The following is a 15,485-nucleotide window of genomic DNA, read 5'->3' on the forward strand; positions in this document are numbered from 1 at the left end:
ATTTGCAAGTAATGCTAATTCTACATGTGTTTACAAGGTTTTTGTAAGATTTTGACCTCGTGACCAAAATTTTGACCCCACATTATCCAATGTCAAATTTTGATCAGATATCATCAACAAAAACATCCTGGTCAAGTATCATCATTATTGGACCAAAACTATGGCCTCTAGTCAGTTTACAAGGTTTTTGTAAGATTAGACCACATGACCTAGATTTTGTCCCCACACTTTCAAACGTCAAACTCGACCTAGATATTGTCCAGACAAACATCCTGGTCAAGTTTCATCATTATTTAACTTAAACTCTTTCGCATGGAGTGTTTACGAGGTATTTGTAAGATTTGACCTAGTGACCAATATTTTGACCCCACATTACCAAACATCAAACTTTGCTGACAGAAATAAATATTATGACCAAGATTAATACAAACTGAAACAGAATTGTGACCTCTAGAGTGTTTACAAGGATATTTTTATAATATAATGAACATTTTGACAATATAAGGGCAATAATTCTGGCATTTATTATGCGATTTTGCTCATCATCAAACTTGACTGAGATCTTGTGGCCATATATCTTCTCAGCAACTTTGATAAATAATGCTTGAGAAATGTGAATGCTAGAGTGTTTACAAACCAAATGTGGACGGACGACGGACTAAGACAGATCCTAAAACCTCACCTGAGCAATCAGGTGAGCTAATAAGTGTTTTTTACCAATCTGAGCCTTTTTTCAACTTGTTCGAGATATCAATAAAACCAATTACTTGACTTAGTTCAATGATGATTAGGCAAACAAGAGCTGTCTCCATCGGAAGACATATGCCCCCGAAAAAGGCTTTTTCGAAACCTAAACGCAGATTTCAAAACCTCAACGCGGACCCTAAGTTCAAGGTCAAGGAGGTCAAAATTTGTGCGTATGGAAAGGACTTGTACATATACACATGCATACCAAATATGAAGATTACATCTTTAGCGACATTGAAGTTATGAGCATTTTTCGAAACCTAAACGCAAAAGTGTGACGGACAGACCGACAGACAGTCCTATCACTATATGCCCTCCTTCGGGGGCGTAAAAATGTGACTTCTACAGTGTTCACACGGTTTCTCTATAGTCATATAAGGAAAACTGCCCCACCACCCCCCCCCCCCCCCTGGCGGCCATGTTTTTAGACCGATCGGGACCATTTGCAAACTCATCTAGAATATAAATAAAACCAATGTTTTAACCAAGTTTCATGATGATACGCGAACAACTAATAAGTAAACCCGTCAAAATCATTTCAGTCAGTAATTATACAATGAGGGAATCGTACAATTAATATGGCTTACAATAAAAGAAAAATACTGGCATTACATAATTATTTTTATTATTATTTAGTTTTGTTGGAATTAAAAGCCCTGCAACATGACCAGACTTAGCGATACCAGTATTTCAACTGATGTTTTGTGATTTATAATTAACAACTTGTTTAAGGGCCTGATGCATGCATTAAAAAACAAGTTTCATCACAAAATACTTTCATTTCTAAGAACAATATCCTAGTTTTGTTCTGATGATGATAAGCAAACATGAAATGATGGCAAGCACTATCAGCACTATTGGGAACAAACATTACTGGATCACAAAACATCACACCCAAAACGAATCTCTGGGAACACCAAACACTGCATGCTTATGGCTGAGGCCTACTGTATATTTACCAACGGAATGGTCGGGCACATCGCTTGGGTCAAGGGAGGGCACTGAGTGCATGGTAGGCATGTCTAATACACAAATTGAAACAAACAGGAATTACTTGTTTTGTCTTTCATTTACAAAATAGGTTCTGTGAAAACTGGGTATCATGCATTTGTGTAAAGTGGCATCCCTTATTAACCTGTGCATTCGCCACAGGCTAATCTTGGAGAAAACTTTTAGCTCAACTGGATTTTTGTTTAAAAGAGACTCTTACTAGAAAAATACCTTGCAAAGCAGATAGTTGTCCCTGATTTAAGTATGACTGCCTTCAAATGTCAAACAGTGAGTATAAAACCTTTTCCTTGCACTCTGTATTTACTTGTATTTAGTACTTATATTGTAATGAATATATTAATAATTTCAAAGGGGTTAACATTCAAATCAAATTGATACCTTCAATTTTATTTTTTTTTCATTTAACTTTATAATTTATATAGCCTTTGCGGACTGCACAGGCTAGTCTCGGATGACATTTTACACAAATGCATTAAGCTCAGTTTTCACAGAATAAGGCCCGAATACTGGTATGGGCACGTATTTTTTTTTATGTTCCCAACTCCAAAGCTTGCGTTAATCACTTTGATATTCAGACAATTAAGAGGCTGGAGTCCCCTTAGTAAAAAAATATATAATATAGAAACACAAAGAGTAGCAATTTTAAGAAAGTCATAAAAACATAACATTTGCATTGAAAGCATCTAATAAGTAATCAGATAAGTACGCAAAAATGTTTTGCTTAAATTGACATAACTTCTTCATTAAAGATCAGATTTGATTCATACCGCGACAAAACAACACTTACCTGACATACCACAATGGACTCCTCCCAAACCTCCCATCACGCTCCACCCCAGAACCCCCCCCCCGAAAAAAATAAATATTTTTTTTTTAAGATCATCTAATAAATGAACACATCCAAATACTCCACTCTCCAGCCCCACTCCACCCCCACCCAAAAAGATTTTTTTTGAAACACGGTAAAAAAAACACATTTTTTTAAAGGACCGTCCAACCATCTCACCAATGCTATTGCTATCAAACTTAAAATACAATATTATAAGTTTGTTTTATGTTTTTTATACATTTTCAATAGATTGTGGAAAATATACTTGAACTCAGATTTTAGTCAGAATATCTATAGAGGAAACTAAAGCGCGTGAAAAAAAACCTGGGGTCCATGACCTACTTGCAATATACTGGACATCGTGGAATAGTTGATCCCGATATAGCAGATCTGCAGTATATAGAGCTATAATATATTATATTATATATCCTAGTGTGATGATTGGATATTTCAAATCTAAACGAATATTTTTAACAAGTGTGTAAGCATGTATTGACTCACCATGTTTACCGTCATCAATGTTCTCTATGTCTTTGAGGTCTATGCTTTTCGTGGGTTTCTTGGTGAGGGGTGGGGATGGGAAGATCGGCTTCTTGCTGGGCACAGTCGGCTGCCTCTCCTCTGTCAGTGTCAGGAAAAACAAGCATATAATTACTGTTATATATATATGGCCACAATGTCTGTGACTTTATAAAATATAACAAGCTAAAACTCTGATTAAATAAAAAAAAAACACCTAAGAATGTATAAGAAAGTGTATTATAGTTTAAATAATTTCTTTCCATTGTATAGCACGCAACTTGATTGTGATGCAAATCATATTTTTTCCATACCTCTTTGCGAATGGGTCCAATTACATTTGTTTAACCAGAATGTTAAATTTAAATAGGTTTTCTTGTTACTCACATATTCTTTAAAGAGGCCTTTTCACAGATTTGGCATGTTTTGAAATATGTCATTAAATGCTTTATACTGATAAATTAAAACATTGGACCTAAAAATCTCCAGTTAAAACAACAACAAGAATAAAATTAAAAAAAGAAAAAAGTAAACCGCAACCGGGCTCGAACCACTGACCCCTGGAGTCCTGGAGTAAAGGTCTTCCGCTTAGACCACTCGGCCATCCTAGCTTATTTATGAGGAGATGTTTTTTACATTTTATATATGCAATCCTAGTTTCACAAAATATAATGACAACAACATAACTTTCCAAATCATTCAATCGTTTCGCAATGCAACACTTTATATTTTTCCGGTTTTCAAATAGTCAAAGATGCATATAATGGATATTTTAGAGAATGGTATATGTTCAATATTACTGTTTCCTCACAAATATCATAACTAAAACGAAAATTTGCGCATCTGAAACAACTTTTTTTAATTTTGTCAATTTACCAAAACGTGAAAAGGCCCCTTTAAAACATAAATGATATTTGTTCTGGATCAATTTAAATAGCACATAATCATTCAATAAATAACACTATGTATTATGTTTCACCTTTCTCCGGTTCTGGTTTGTCTTGCTCAGCAGATGTCACTGGCCCTGTATGTGGCAGCTTAGGAGGCCCTGGTTTAGACATAGCAGGCTGAGCAGGCTGGACAGTGAAATGGGGCTTCTTAGGCTTGGGCTGTTACAACAAGTTACGTGAACATCAGCAGATCCATCTAACACACAATGATGTTCATCCCTCAGAAACACAGAAATATTATCAGTATATTTTTCCCCATTCAATATCGGGTCCGGTAATCAACCTCATTCCCCATGAAAAACGTGTATGCTTTTCCCTTATGTGAGCTAAAAACTCCCAATGTTATTCATCCCCCCCCCGATTTTTTTTAAATCTCAATATTTTGTTCCTCGTCCATATATACAAATTCAATATTAGTAAATATAATACTGAAACACTAACTGATCTTGTATTATCAATTCTAAAGCTTTTTTAGCAAAACAACAAAAACACTTATTTCCCAATTTTAGTGAAAACCCGCAAATTTTTCTAATTCAAAGGACCCTGCCCCATTCCCAAAATGCGGAAAAAACACACACTGTATCAACAATATAAAACCTTTCAAATAGAACACTTATAAACAAAGTACATTAGAAATATCCGAATTATATGGATGTTTGAACAGATATTCAGATACATTTAATGAACAGGCATGCATTACTTGTACAGCATTTCCATGTGCATAGAAAGACCAAGTAGAATACAATAAAAAACAAGCAAAAGCAAATTCGAATCGATATCCCCCGCGAATATGCTTCTGGACACTCATACCAAGTTTCAATGAAATCCACCAAAGCACTTCCAAGATATGGCTCTGGACACACAAAAAGCATATTTTCAAGATACAAAGGGCCAGAACTATGTTATTATCAGATGTTGTACAATGCCATTTGGTGTGCATCATCCTATTATATATATATATATATATATATATATATATATATATATATATATATATATATATATATATATATATATATATATATATATACATATATATATATATATATATACTCATCCCAAGTTTCAATGAAATCCGCCAAAGCACTTCCAAGATATTGCTCCGGACGGCCGGACGGACAACGCAAAAACAATATCCCTCCGCCTATGGCGGGGTTAATAAGGTAGCTCAACGCAAATATGTGAAATATATGTAGCTTTTGTTAATGAAAAGGCTGCTAACTAATTAAAACGTTAACATATTTATATAATAAATAAATATGGATTTATATATTTTTTGCACAAATAAAAACATATTTTGTATAAATAACATTTGCAAATGCACTGTCAACCTTCTAAACTAATATATATGTTAAAAAGTGATGAAGATTTCTATGGACTAACCTAGCGTCGGATCACTTATTTATGAACTTGTTCAAATAAACATATTCATAGTGCAAAACTCTTCTCTTTTGATTTCGATAGTCTTCTTAATCATACGATTTACCGTTAAATAGAGTAAGTTGAATGCAGTTAAGATATATGTACATTTAATTTGATATGTGCCGCTGAAAGTATAACTATAGCAATGCTTATGCTCACTGCCCAGTTGTACTGCAAACGTATCTTTGTTTCATTGATAATCATAACTTCATTTCTCAGCCAGAAGCTGACGATGAACACTTTTAAGTCTGTCTCCTGGGTAGAACATATACTTGGATTTTTTTTGAGATTGCTACACATACTAATCTGTGACATCCCAGTCAATTGATTTCTCTATAACTTTACTATTGAAGACATGATGTTGACTATACCATATTATGCAAACAACATTATGAAAACGATAACTATACGGCGATCGGTTTCTTTTAAACTCATAAACCTTGATAGTTCATCTTTAACTCATGAAACTTTTTTAACTGCTTTACATGTAATGTCATAAAGTTTGGAACATGTAATGTCATAAAGTTTGGAACTGATTTTTAAATGTAACAACTGTGACTGCTTATCACAGGTGGCCATGTTGGTGACACATTCAGGGTTTACAAGCAGTGAGGTTGGGTTTACAACATCAAGGCAGATAATGAACATGGTTGGGTTGACAACATCAAGGCAGATAATGAACATGGTTGGGTTGACAACATCAAGGCAGATAATTAGCATGGTTGGGTTGACAACATCAAGGCAGATAATTAACATGGTTGGGTTGACAGCATCAAGGCAGATAATGAACATGGTTGGGTTGACAACATCAAGGCAGATAATGAACATGGTTGGGTTGACAACATCAAGGCAGATAATGAACACATACTTGAGGTGCTGGGGTAACCATGGGCCGTGAAGCTTTGTCTGACGGCTGAAACAATGAGGCCAACCATTGTAATGCAAAACACAAAGGTCCAGCCGAGGTCTTGGCGATGGAATATTTATAAATAAACATGCATGTATAAATAGTGAAAGAATGCATTAATTTGATTGTATAAATACTACATAAGACAAAAGCTTTTGAAAACAGAAAATGATGCCTTTTCAGAAATTTAAGTTATTAAACAGCGCATTTCCTCGACTGATGCAAGGTTCTATCTATATCTGCTTTGATGTCTAAACAGCAAACATTTGAATAAAAGCAGCATCTCAAATGACAGTTCTACAATGCCAGACAGAGCTCTTAAATGTACGAGCATTGAACAGACGGGCCAGAATAATCAACCTTGGGACGATTTCCATAATGGACAAATAAAGCATAACTATGTTAGTTCCTGCACATGTCATGCAGAGTTAATATGTATATTACATAATAAAATAATGATTGTAAATTTGTATTTAATGCAATAGTGTACATTTATTGCGATTATATAGTAATTATTGTAATAATATAAAATCATGAAACAAGTTACCTAAAAAATAAGTGACTATCCTTTACTGAAAAAGTAGTATTAAATTGTACCACAGGACCAGAAAGTGAAATTCTGTCAAAGAAATACATGAGAGAGGCAATGTCAATTTTGTTCAAGTTACATTGGCTACACACCACAAACCCCAAGTCTTTTGTGTGCTACTTGAACCACTGTCTGTCTGTCTGTCTGTGTGTATGTGTGTCTGTCTGTGTGTCTGTGTGTCTGTCTGTGTGTATGTCTGTGTGTCTGCCTGCCTGCCCGCCCGCCCGCCCGCCCGCCCGCCCGCCCGCACGCCCGCCCGTCCGTCCGTCCGTCCGTATATGTAGTTGCTACCCAATATCAGTAGAAGGACACATATAGTTTACTCGATACAAGCCTTTTCTGCGTTTCCTCTAATATCACATGTACATGTGTGGAACTTTGAACAATTATGCATTCGATACACAATACCACAACGTAAATGCTATTTTACAAGATAAATAAAACACACTTATAATCATTTAATGTACATTGATAATGTGCACACGCTGAACTCCAGTATTAAGTATTCAGTGATAAAAACAAAACCACAAATACCCAGCCTGTTTTGGTTTTAATAATCTATTTTTACTTAAATATCAATCTAAAACAGTACTATTTCAGACAAGTTTAATACACACCACATGTAACTAAATGACATGAAAACTTTTATATTTACATAAAACCAAACACAAACAACACAATTATGAAATATGGAAATACAAAAATCCCTTCTCCATTTTCCTACCAATAGTTTAAACTGTGCATAATTGACACCTCAAAGCATGCGAGCAAATCTACAAATCCACCTCTTCCTTGATTAGCTCCACCAAGCTGCCGGGGAAGACTCCGACGCGACCGTTGAGATCACCGCGCCACCAGTCACTGTCCTCTAGACCCTTGTCCAGCACGTTGATTATCTCCCCCTCAGTGAGGGATAACTCATCCTCATTCTCCCCATCGTAGGAGTAACGCACAACCGCCTTCTCCACGGGCTTTGTGTCTGTAACATATTTGTGATTGTAAATATGAAGCGTGATGCAGAGTAAAGTCTCCTGCCATTTGTTAGTAATAGAAGCAGTAAAGGATCACTGGAAATTAGTGATAAACTTAATAATTATGTTTATTGCAATATACCATTAATGGATAAGCGGGAACTAAGAACGATTACTTTGATCCACATTATCCATGTTAAGTTAACCATATCAAATTAGACAAAACAAGAGGACGAAGATGGCATAGTTCGCTCACCTTTTTCACACGGCCTTGTTCATTTCTTATTTGAAAATTCAGTACTCTAGAGCATATTAAATGGGTTCTTTTCTGTTTACTTTTGCAGTGTAACCATATGATTAATTCTGATTGAGTACTGTCCATTTGCATGTTTTTGCAAGGTAAACATTTGCAAGTTATGCTAATTATATGTGTTTACAAGGTTTTTGTTAGATTTGGACCTCGTGACCAAGATTTTGACCCCACATGACGCAATGTCAAACTTTACCTAGATTTCATCGAGAAAAACATACTGGTTTCATCATCATTATTTGACCAAAACTTTGGCCTTGAGAGTGTTTACACGTTTTTTGTAAGATTAGACCCCATGACCTAGATTTTGTCTCCACCTTACCAAACGTCAAACTTGACCTAGATATTGTCCAGATAAACATCCTGGTCAAGTTTCAACATTATTGAACCAAAACTATGTCGTATGGACTGTTTACGAGGTTTTTGTAAGATTTGACCTGGTGACCTATATTTTGACCCCTCATGATAAAACATTAACATTTGCTTACACAAATAAATATTTTGACCAAGATTCATCATATCTGAAACAAAATTGTGACCTCTAGAATGTTAACAAGGATTTTTTTATATAATCATGAACATTTTGACAATCACAGGGCAATACTTCCGGCATTTAATATGCGCTTTTGCTCTTTATCAAACATGACTGAGATCTTGTGGCCGTAAAGCTTCTCAGCAACTTTGATAAAGAATGCTTAAGAAATGTAAATGCTTGTGTTAACGAACCAAATGTGAACGGACGGACAGACGACGGACAAAAACCGATCCTTAAACCTCATCTGAGCAATCAGGTGAGCTAAAAGTGTTTTTTTACCGATCTGAGCCACTTTCCAAGTTGTCCGAGATATCAATAAAACCAATGTATTGACTAAGTTTCAAGATAATTAGGCAAAACATGTTACAAGGTTTCTCTAAAGTCATATAAGGAAAACTGCCCACGCTCCTTGGCGGCCATGTTTTAAGACCGATCGGGACCATTTTTGAACACATCTGAGATATAAATAAAACTAATGTTTTCACAAAGTTTCATGATGATTGGGCAACAATGTGACTTCTAGAGTGTTCACAAGCTTTTGTACTATATAAATATATGGAAAATGCGCCACCAACCCCTGGCAGCCATGCTTTTCAACGGACCGAAACCATTTTTGAACTCAGCTCTCGTATCTAGGAAAAAAAATATTCTGACCAAATTTCATGAAACTTGGGCCAAAAAATGTGACTTCTTGAGTGTTCACATGTTTTCACTATATACATATAGAGAACACTGCCCCGCCCACTGGCGACCATGTTCTTTACCTTTCGGGACCTTTTTCGAACTAGTTCAAGATATCAATAAAACAAATGTTTTGACCAAGTTTCATGATGATTGGGTAAAAAGTGTGACTTTTATAGTGTTCTCAAGGTTTCTTTTTAGCCAGATAAGGAAAACTGCCCCGCCCACTGGCGGCCATGTTTTTCAACGGATCGAAACCACTTTTGAACTCAACCAACATATCATTAAGACAAACATATTGACAAAGTTACACGAATATTGGGCATGAAATGTGACTTCTACATTGCTTACAAGGTTTTTCTTTTTTTTGACTTAGTGACCCAGCATGATCCAGTTTCAAAACCGATCGAATTATTATTGGGACAAATCTTCTGACCCAGTTTCATGAAGATCGGACAAGAAATGTGGCCTTTAGAGGGTTAACAAGGTTTCTCTATAGCCATAGAAGTAAAATTGCCCCGCCAACTAGCGGCCATGTTTTTTAACGGACCGGAACCATTTTTGAACTCAACCAGCATTGCATTAAGACAAACATTTTGACAAAGTAACATGAAGATAGGGCATGAAATGTGATTTCTACAGTGTAAACAATTTTTATAAACTTGTAAATACTTTCCAAATGAGAGAAATATTTTTGTTTTGTCACTTAACAATAACTTAATTCAAGATTTCTAAAAATTGTTTTGTGACCAGCAGCACAACCCACCGAGAACATAGCTGACATTTACCTTTCGACTGCAAGCCATCAAGGACTTTTGACTGCTTTTCAGCAGCCTCCTGCAACCAAGAAGGCTTTTCTTGTTCCTGTCTGTCCTTTTCAGCTTGACTCACAAACCCGGTTTTCCGCAGCACTGGAAGGTCAAATGTTCCCTTGGCCTCGGTAGCTGGTTTCACTTCTTTTTCTGGAGATGGTGTTGCCCGTTTTAGCACAGGCTTTTCGAACATACCGCTTGATATGTTGTCTGGTTTTTCTCTAGTATTGCCAGGTGATACAGCAGATTTTAATGGAGGTTTTTCAAACGTGAACCCTGATACTGGTAAATCATCTGCTGAATCATTTCTTGTTTTTGTTTGTCGAAGACCAGGTTTATCAAATGCCTGGTCATTGTTAGGAGGAGCACTTGTGTTGGTGTTATCATTGTCATGTTCATCTGCAGTTGTTATTTTACGCTCAGTGCTTTTCAATGTAGGCGTCTCAAACAGGTGTTTAGGTGATTCATGACTCTGCTTTAAATCAGGCTTAGCAACTTTCTTCAGAGGAACATAAAAGACTGGTTTCTCACTGTGATCAGACTCATATGACTTCCTTTCCGACTTTGGTGTGCTTCTCAAAGCTGGCTTGGTGAACACTCCTGAGAAAATAATACACAATTTATGCTAATGTTATGCCAGGCGGTTAATGCAAAGAAATTATCGTATATGTTGCATAATTCAATACGATGTGTAAAACACAAAGAACTGTTCATATAAATGTATTTATTTGATAACCACACCATTCTGAACAGACAGAATATACAGACATGACGCTCATAAGGGAGAATCTGTAACTATAAGAATCAAACTTCAAACTGTTAATGAATATTACTGAACTTATCCCTTCATACTCAATGTTATGCTTGCATTTTACACTAAAATACTAGGATGTTGAAAAATAAAGTCTCAACAGCTACACATCAGTCATTCAATACAATAAATAAGGACATGTCAATAAACACTACAGGATAAAACCACATATCAAAATACCCCCCCCCCCACAACCACATTTCAATAAACATGACAGGAATAACTACATAGCAACATAACAACCAATACAGATTATTTAGCAATATTTGTTTGGAATTAACTACTAATTGACATAAGTACAATCATGAGACCTTGTCTGGTGGTTTACATTATAAATTTGGTAAAAAATGAATAAAAATCCAAAATTAAACATAAGCTTAATAAATATAAATTTGTGTGACTATATAACATAAACAAGAGGGCGAAGATGGCCCTAGTTCGCTCGCCTTTTTTACAAGGTCTTGTTAATTGCTTAGTTGAAAATTCAGTACTCTAGAGTATATTAGATTGATTCCCTTCTGTTTACTTTTGAAGTGTGAGCATATTATTAATTCTGATTGAGTACGGTCCATTTGCATGGTTCTTTTCCAATGCAAACATGTGCACGTTATGCAAATCTACATGTGTTTACAAGGTTTTTGCAAGGTTTGGACCCCGTGACCAAGATTTTGACCCCACATGATCCAATGTCAAAGTTTGTCCAGATATCATCAGGAAAAACATCCTGGTTAAGTATCATCACAACTGGACCAAAACTATGGCCTCTCATGTGTTTACAAGGTTTTTGTAAGATTAGAACCCATGACAAAGATTTTTACCCCACATTATCAAACGTCAAACTTGACCCAGATATTGTCCAGACAAACATACTGGTCAAGTTCAGTCATTATTGAACCAAACCTCTGGCGTATGGAGTATTTACGAGGTATTTGTAAGATTTGACCTGGTGACCTATATTTGGACCCCCCATGACCAAACATCAAACTTTGCTTACACAAATAAATATTATGACCAAGATTCATTAAATCTGATACAAAATTGTGACATCTAAAGTGTTTACAAGAATTTTGTATATATTAATGACAATTTTGACAATCTACGGACAATAATTCTGGCATTTGTTATATAATTTTGCTCAGTGTCAAACTTCACTGAGATCTTGTGGCCATATTGCCTCGCAGCAACTTTGGTAAAGAATGCTTGAGAAATGTAAATGCTTGAGTGTCTACGAACCAAATGTGGACGGACGGACAACGAACGAAGACCGATACTAAAACATTACCTGAGCAATCAGTTCAGCTAAACAGTGTGTTTTTCACCGAACTGAGCCATTTTCCAAATTGTCAGAGCTATCAATAAAACCAATGTCTTGACTTAGCTTCACGACAATTAGGCAAAACATGTGACTTTTAATGTTTACAAGGTTTCTCTATAGTCATATAAGGAAAACTGCCCCATCCCACTCCTGGCGGCCATGTCTTAAGATCGATCGGGACCATTTTCGAACTCATCTGAGATATAAATAAAGGTTCATGATGATTGGGAAGATAATGTGACTTCTAGAGTGTTCTTTATTATATTAATATAAGGACAATGCGCCACCGACCACTGGCAGCCATGTTTTTCAACGGACCGGAACCATTTTCAAACTCAACTATCGTATCTAGTAAAAAAATGTTTTGACCAAATTTCATGAAAATGGGGCCAAAAATGTAACGTTAAGAGTGTTCACATCTTTTTACTATATACATTTAAAGAAAAAAGCCCCGCCACTGGCGGCCATGTTTTCACCGATCTGGACCATTTTCGAACTCGTCCGAGATATCAATAAAACCAAAGTTTTGATCAAGTTACATGATGATTGAGCAAAAAGTATGTGACTTCTTGACTGTTTACTAGCTTTTTTTACAATATAAATATAAGGAAAACTGCCCCTTCTCCATGGAAGCCATGTTTTTTAACGGACCGGAACCATTTTCGAACTTAACTCACGTATCTAGGAAACAAATGTTCTGACCAAAGTCATGAAGATTGGACCAAAAATGTTACTTTTAGAGTGTTCATATGTGTTCACTATATACATATAGAGAAAACTGCCCCACCCCATGGTGGCCATGTTTTTTCACCGATCCGGGCGATTTTCGAACTCGTCCGAGATATCAATAAAATCAATGTTTTTTCCAAGTTTCATGATGATTATGCAAACATTTTGACTGCAAGAGTGTTCACAAGGTTCCCCTTTAGCCAAATAAGGAAAATTGCCTCGCCCACTTGCGGCCACGTTTTTCAACGGACCAGAAACACTTTTGAACTTAACAAACAAATCATTAAGCCAAACATTTTGACAAAGTAACATGACGATTGGGCATGAAATGTAACTTCCATAGTGCTTACAAGGTTTTTCTTTATTTGACCTAGTGACCTAGTTTTTGACCCAGCATGACCCAGTTTCGAACTCGATCGAGTTATTATTGGGAAATATCTTCTGACCAAGTTTCATGATGATCGGGCAAGAAATGTGAACTCTAGAGTGTTAACAAAATTTCTCTATAGCCAAATAAGAAAAACTGCCCCATCCACTGGCGGCCATGTTTTTCATTGGACCGAAACCACTTTTGAACTCAACCATCAAATCATTAAGACAATCATTTTGAAAAAGTTACATGACGATTGGACATGATATGTGACTTCTACAGTGCTTACAATGTTTTCATTTCGTTGACCCAGTGACCTAGTTTTTGACCCAGCAAGACTCAGTTTCGAACGCGATCGAGGTATCATTGAGAAAATCTTCTGATCAAGTTTCATGAAGATCGGGCAAGAAATGTGGCCTCTAGAGTGTTTACAAACCAAATGTGGACGACGGACGACGGACAAAGAGCGATCCCAATAGCTCACCTGAGCAATCAGGTAAGCTAAAATATTAGACATTTACACAATAGTGTCAAATAATACCGTCCGATGCCGCATGTAGTTACATATTGCATGATGTTATTCAAATTCCAAAATGATCAAGAGCTGTCCAAAGACATTATTTTTTTATTAGTTTGTTTTTGTTTATTTTCATGCCGTTTTCATCAGTAGTTCAGTTATTATAACTGCTGTCAGTTACCCAATTTACCTTGTTTTCTTTGTAAACTGGTTAGTCAGTAACTGACTCTGCTTAAATCTGAGGTAGAAAATGCCATAGAAAGAATGTTGTGACAAGTTGTCACAGTAATGTGAGATGCTACGTGCAGTTTACCCAAACCACATCATTATATAGACGCCTACATTCGGGAGAGTACAATTGCTCGGACTAATTACTAAACAGTCAAGCTGAAAGCGGGTATGCACAATTTTTATATGTGTTAAATTGTAATATATTGATAAAAATATGTTTTAAAAACTCAAAATAGGCAAGAAAAATTATACATTGAAGACGAATTTCATGAACGGCAGCAATGACAAGTTAGCGATTGTGACGAAGATATTTCATACATATTTTTGTACAATAATCGAAGTATTCGTCTTTTTATTAGGATCGGAGTAACTGTTCGTATATCGTATGAATAGATATCGTTGCGGGAAATTAAAATGATCCGTAAAACTTAATTTAGATTCACATCGCACATGCATGATATACATGCTGGTGAATTTGACTTTACAGACATTTTCGATTTCGGAATTAAATATCTGACTTATTTCGCAGTTTTCGATACATGTTCTTCTTAACTTTTATTTTAATTTATATTGAAATATATGTTAAATAAGTTGTTTACATATTTTATATAAATTCATAAATATTTGACAAAATTGTGCATATAACGGCCACCGGAAAAACTTTGCGAAACCGAAATTTCGCAAACTTAAGTACCCTTTTTCTTAAAGATTTGCTACTTTGAGACATAGTATGCGATAAAAGTCTTATCGTTGATTAATAATTGGTTATTTTCACTCAAAAAACGCGTTTTCTTCACTATGAAATTTATAAGCAAAGTTGGGGTACCCATGGGATTTTTGCATTTTCCCATGGGATTTTCGATTTTCCCATGGGATTTTTTCTCCCATGGGATTTTTTTTCTCCCATAATTTGCAAATGGGAGAAAAATCCCATGGGATTTTGAACATTTTAAAAAACGTGTTTTATTTGCGTTTGCAAGTATTTTAACGTTATTTAAGGACTGTATATTGGTTTTATGCCAATTATATATATAAATATATAGTAATAAAAAAATCCCATTTTAAAATGGGAGAAAAAAATCCCATGGGATTTTTTTCTTATTTTGAGAGATTTTTTCATGAAACTTTCAGAAACAGCATATTTTATGAAATGATGAAAAACTACGATATTTTAATGCGTTTAGTCGTGTTTAAAAAAAAACAAAAAATCCCATGGGATTTTTAAATCC

At 35.6% G+C, this 15,485-nt stretch overlaps 2 protein-coding genes across 15 annotated transcripts in view; one reads left to right on the top strand and one right to left on the bottom strand.

Annotated features, from left to right (window-relative positions):
- The window catches only part of LOC127869545 (disintegrin and metalloproteinase domain-containing protein 10-like), a 92,271-nt gene that overhangs the window by 59,192 nt on the left and 17,594 nt on the right, over positions 1-15,485 (top strand). The window lies entirely within an intron of this gene.
- The window catches only part of LOC127869544 (hematopoietic lineage cell-specific protein-like), a 122,770-nt gene that overhangs the window by 2,291 nt on the left and 104,994 nt on the right, over positions 1-15,485 (bottom strand). For 3 of the 14 annotated variants that reach the window (XR_008044671.1, XM_052412190.1, XM_052412187.1), the window contains 2 exons: positions 3,089-3,208; positions 1,707-1,769 (listed from right to left, as the gene is read on the bottom strand). The exons of 4 other annotated variants lie outside the window; for them this stretch is intronic. Coding sequence is in view for 6 of the 10 variants with exons in the window: in XM_052412190.1 (XP_052268150.1) it covers positions 1,707-1,769; positions 3,089-3,208 (183 nt within the window). In the remaining 4 variants the exon portion in view is untranslated. Of the gene's footprint in view, positions 1-1,706; positions 1,770-3,088; positions 3,209-6,346; positions 6,392-7,759; positions 7,954-15,485 lie in introns of all 14 variants that reach the window. 7 more of the 14 variants (XR_008044674.1, XM_052412189.1, XM_052412192.1 and 4 more) reach the window with 5 other exon arrangements.

The sequence above is a fragment of the Dreissena polymorpha genome, chromosome 2 (genome assembly GCF_020536995.1).
Source record: "Dreissena polymorpha isolate Duluth1 chromosome 2, UMN_Dpol_1.0, whole genome shotgun sequence".
In the NCBI taxonomy this organism is placed as follows: Eukaryota; Metazoa; Mollusca; class Bivalvia; order Myida; family Dreissenidae; genus Dreissena; species Dreissena polymorpha.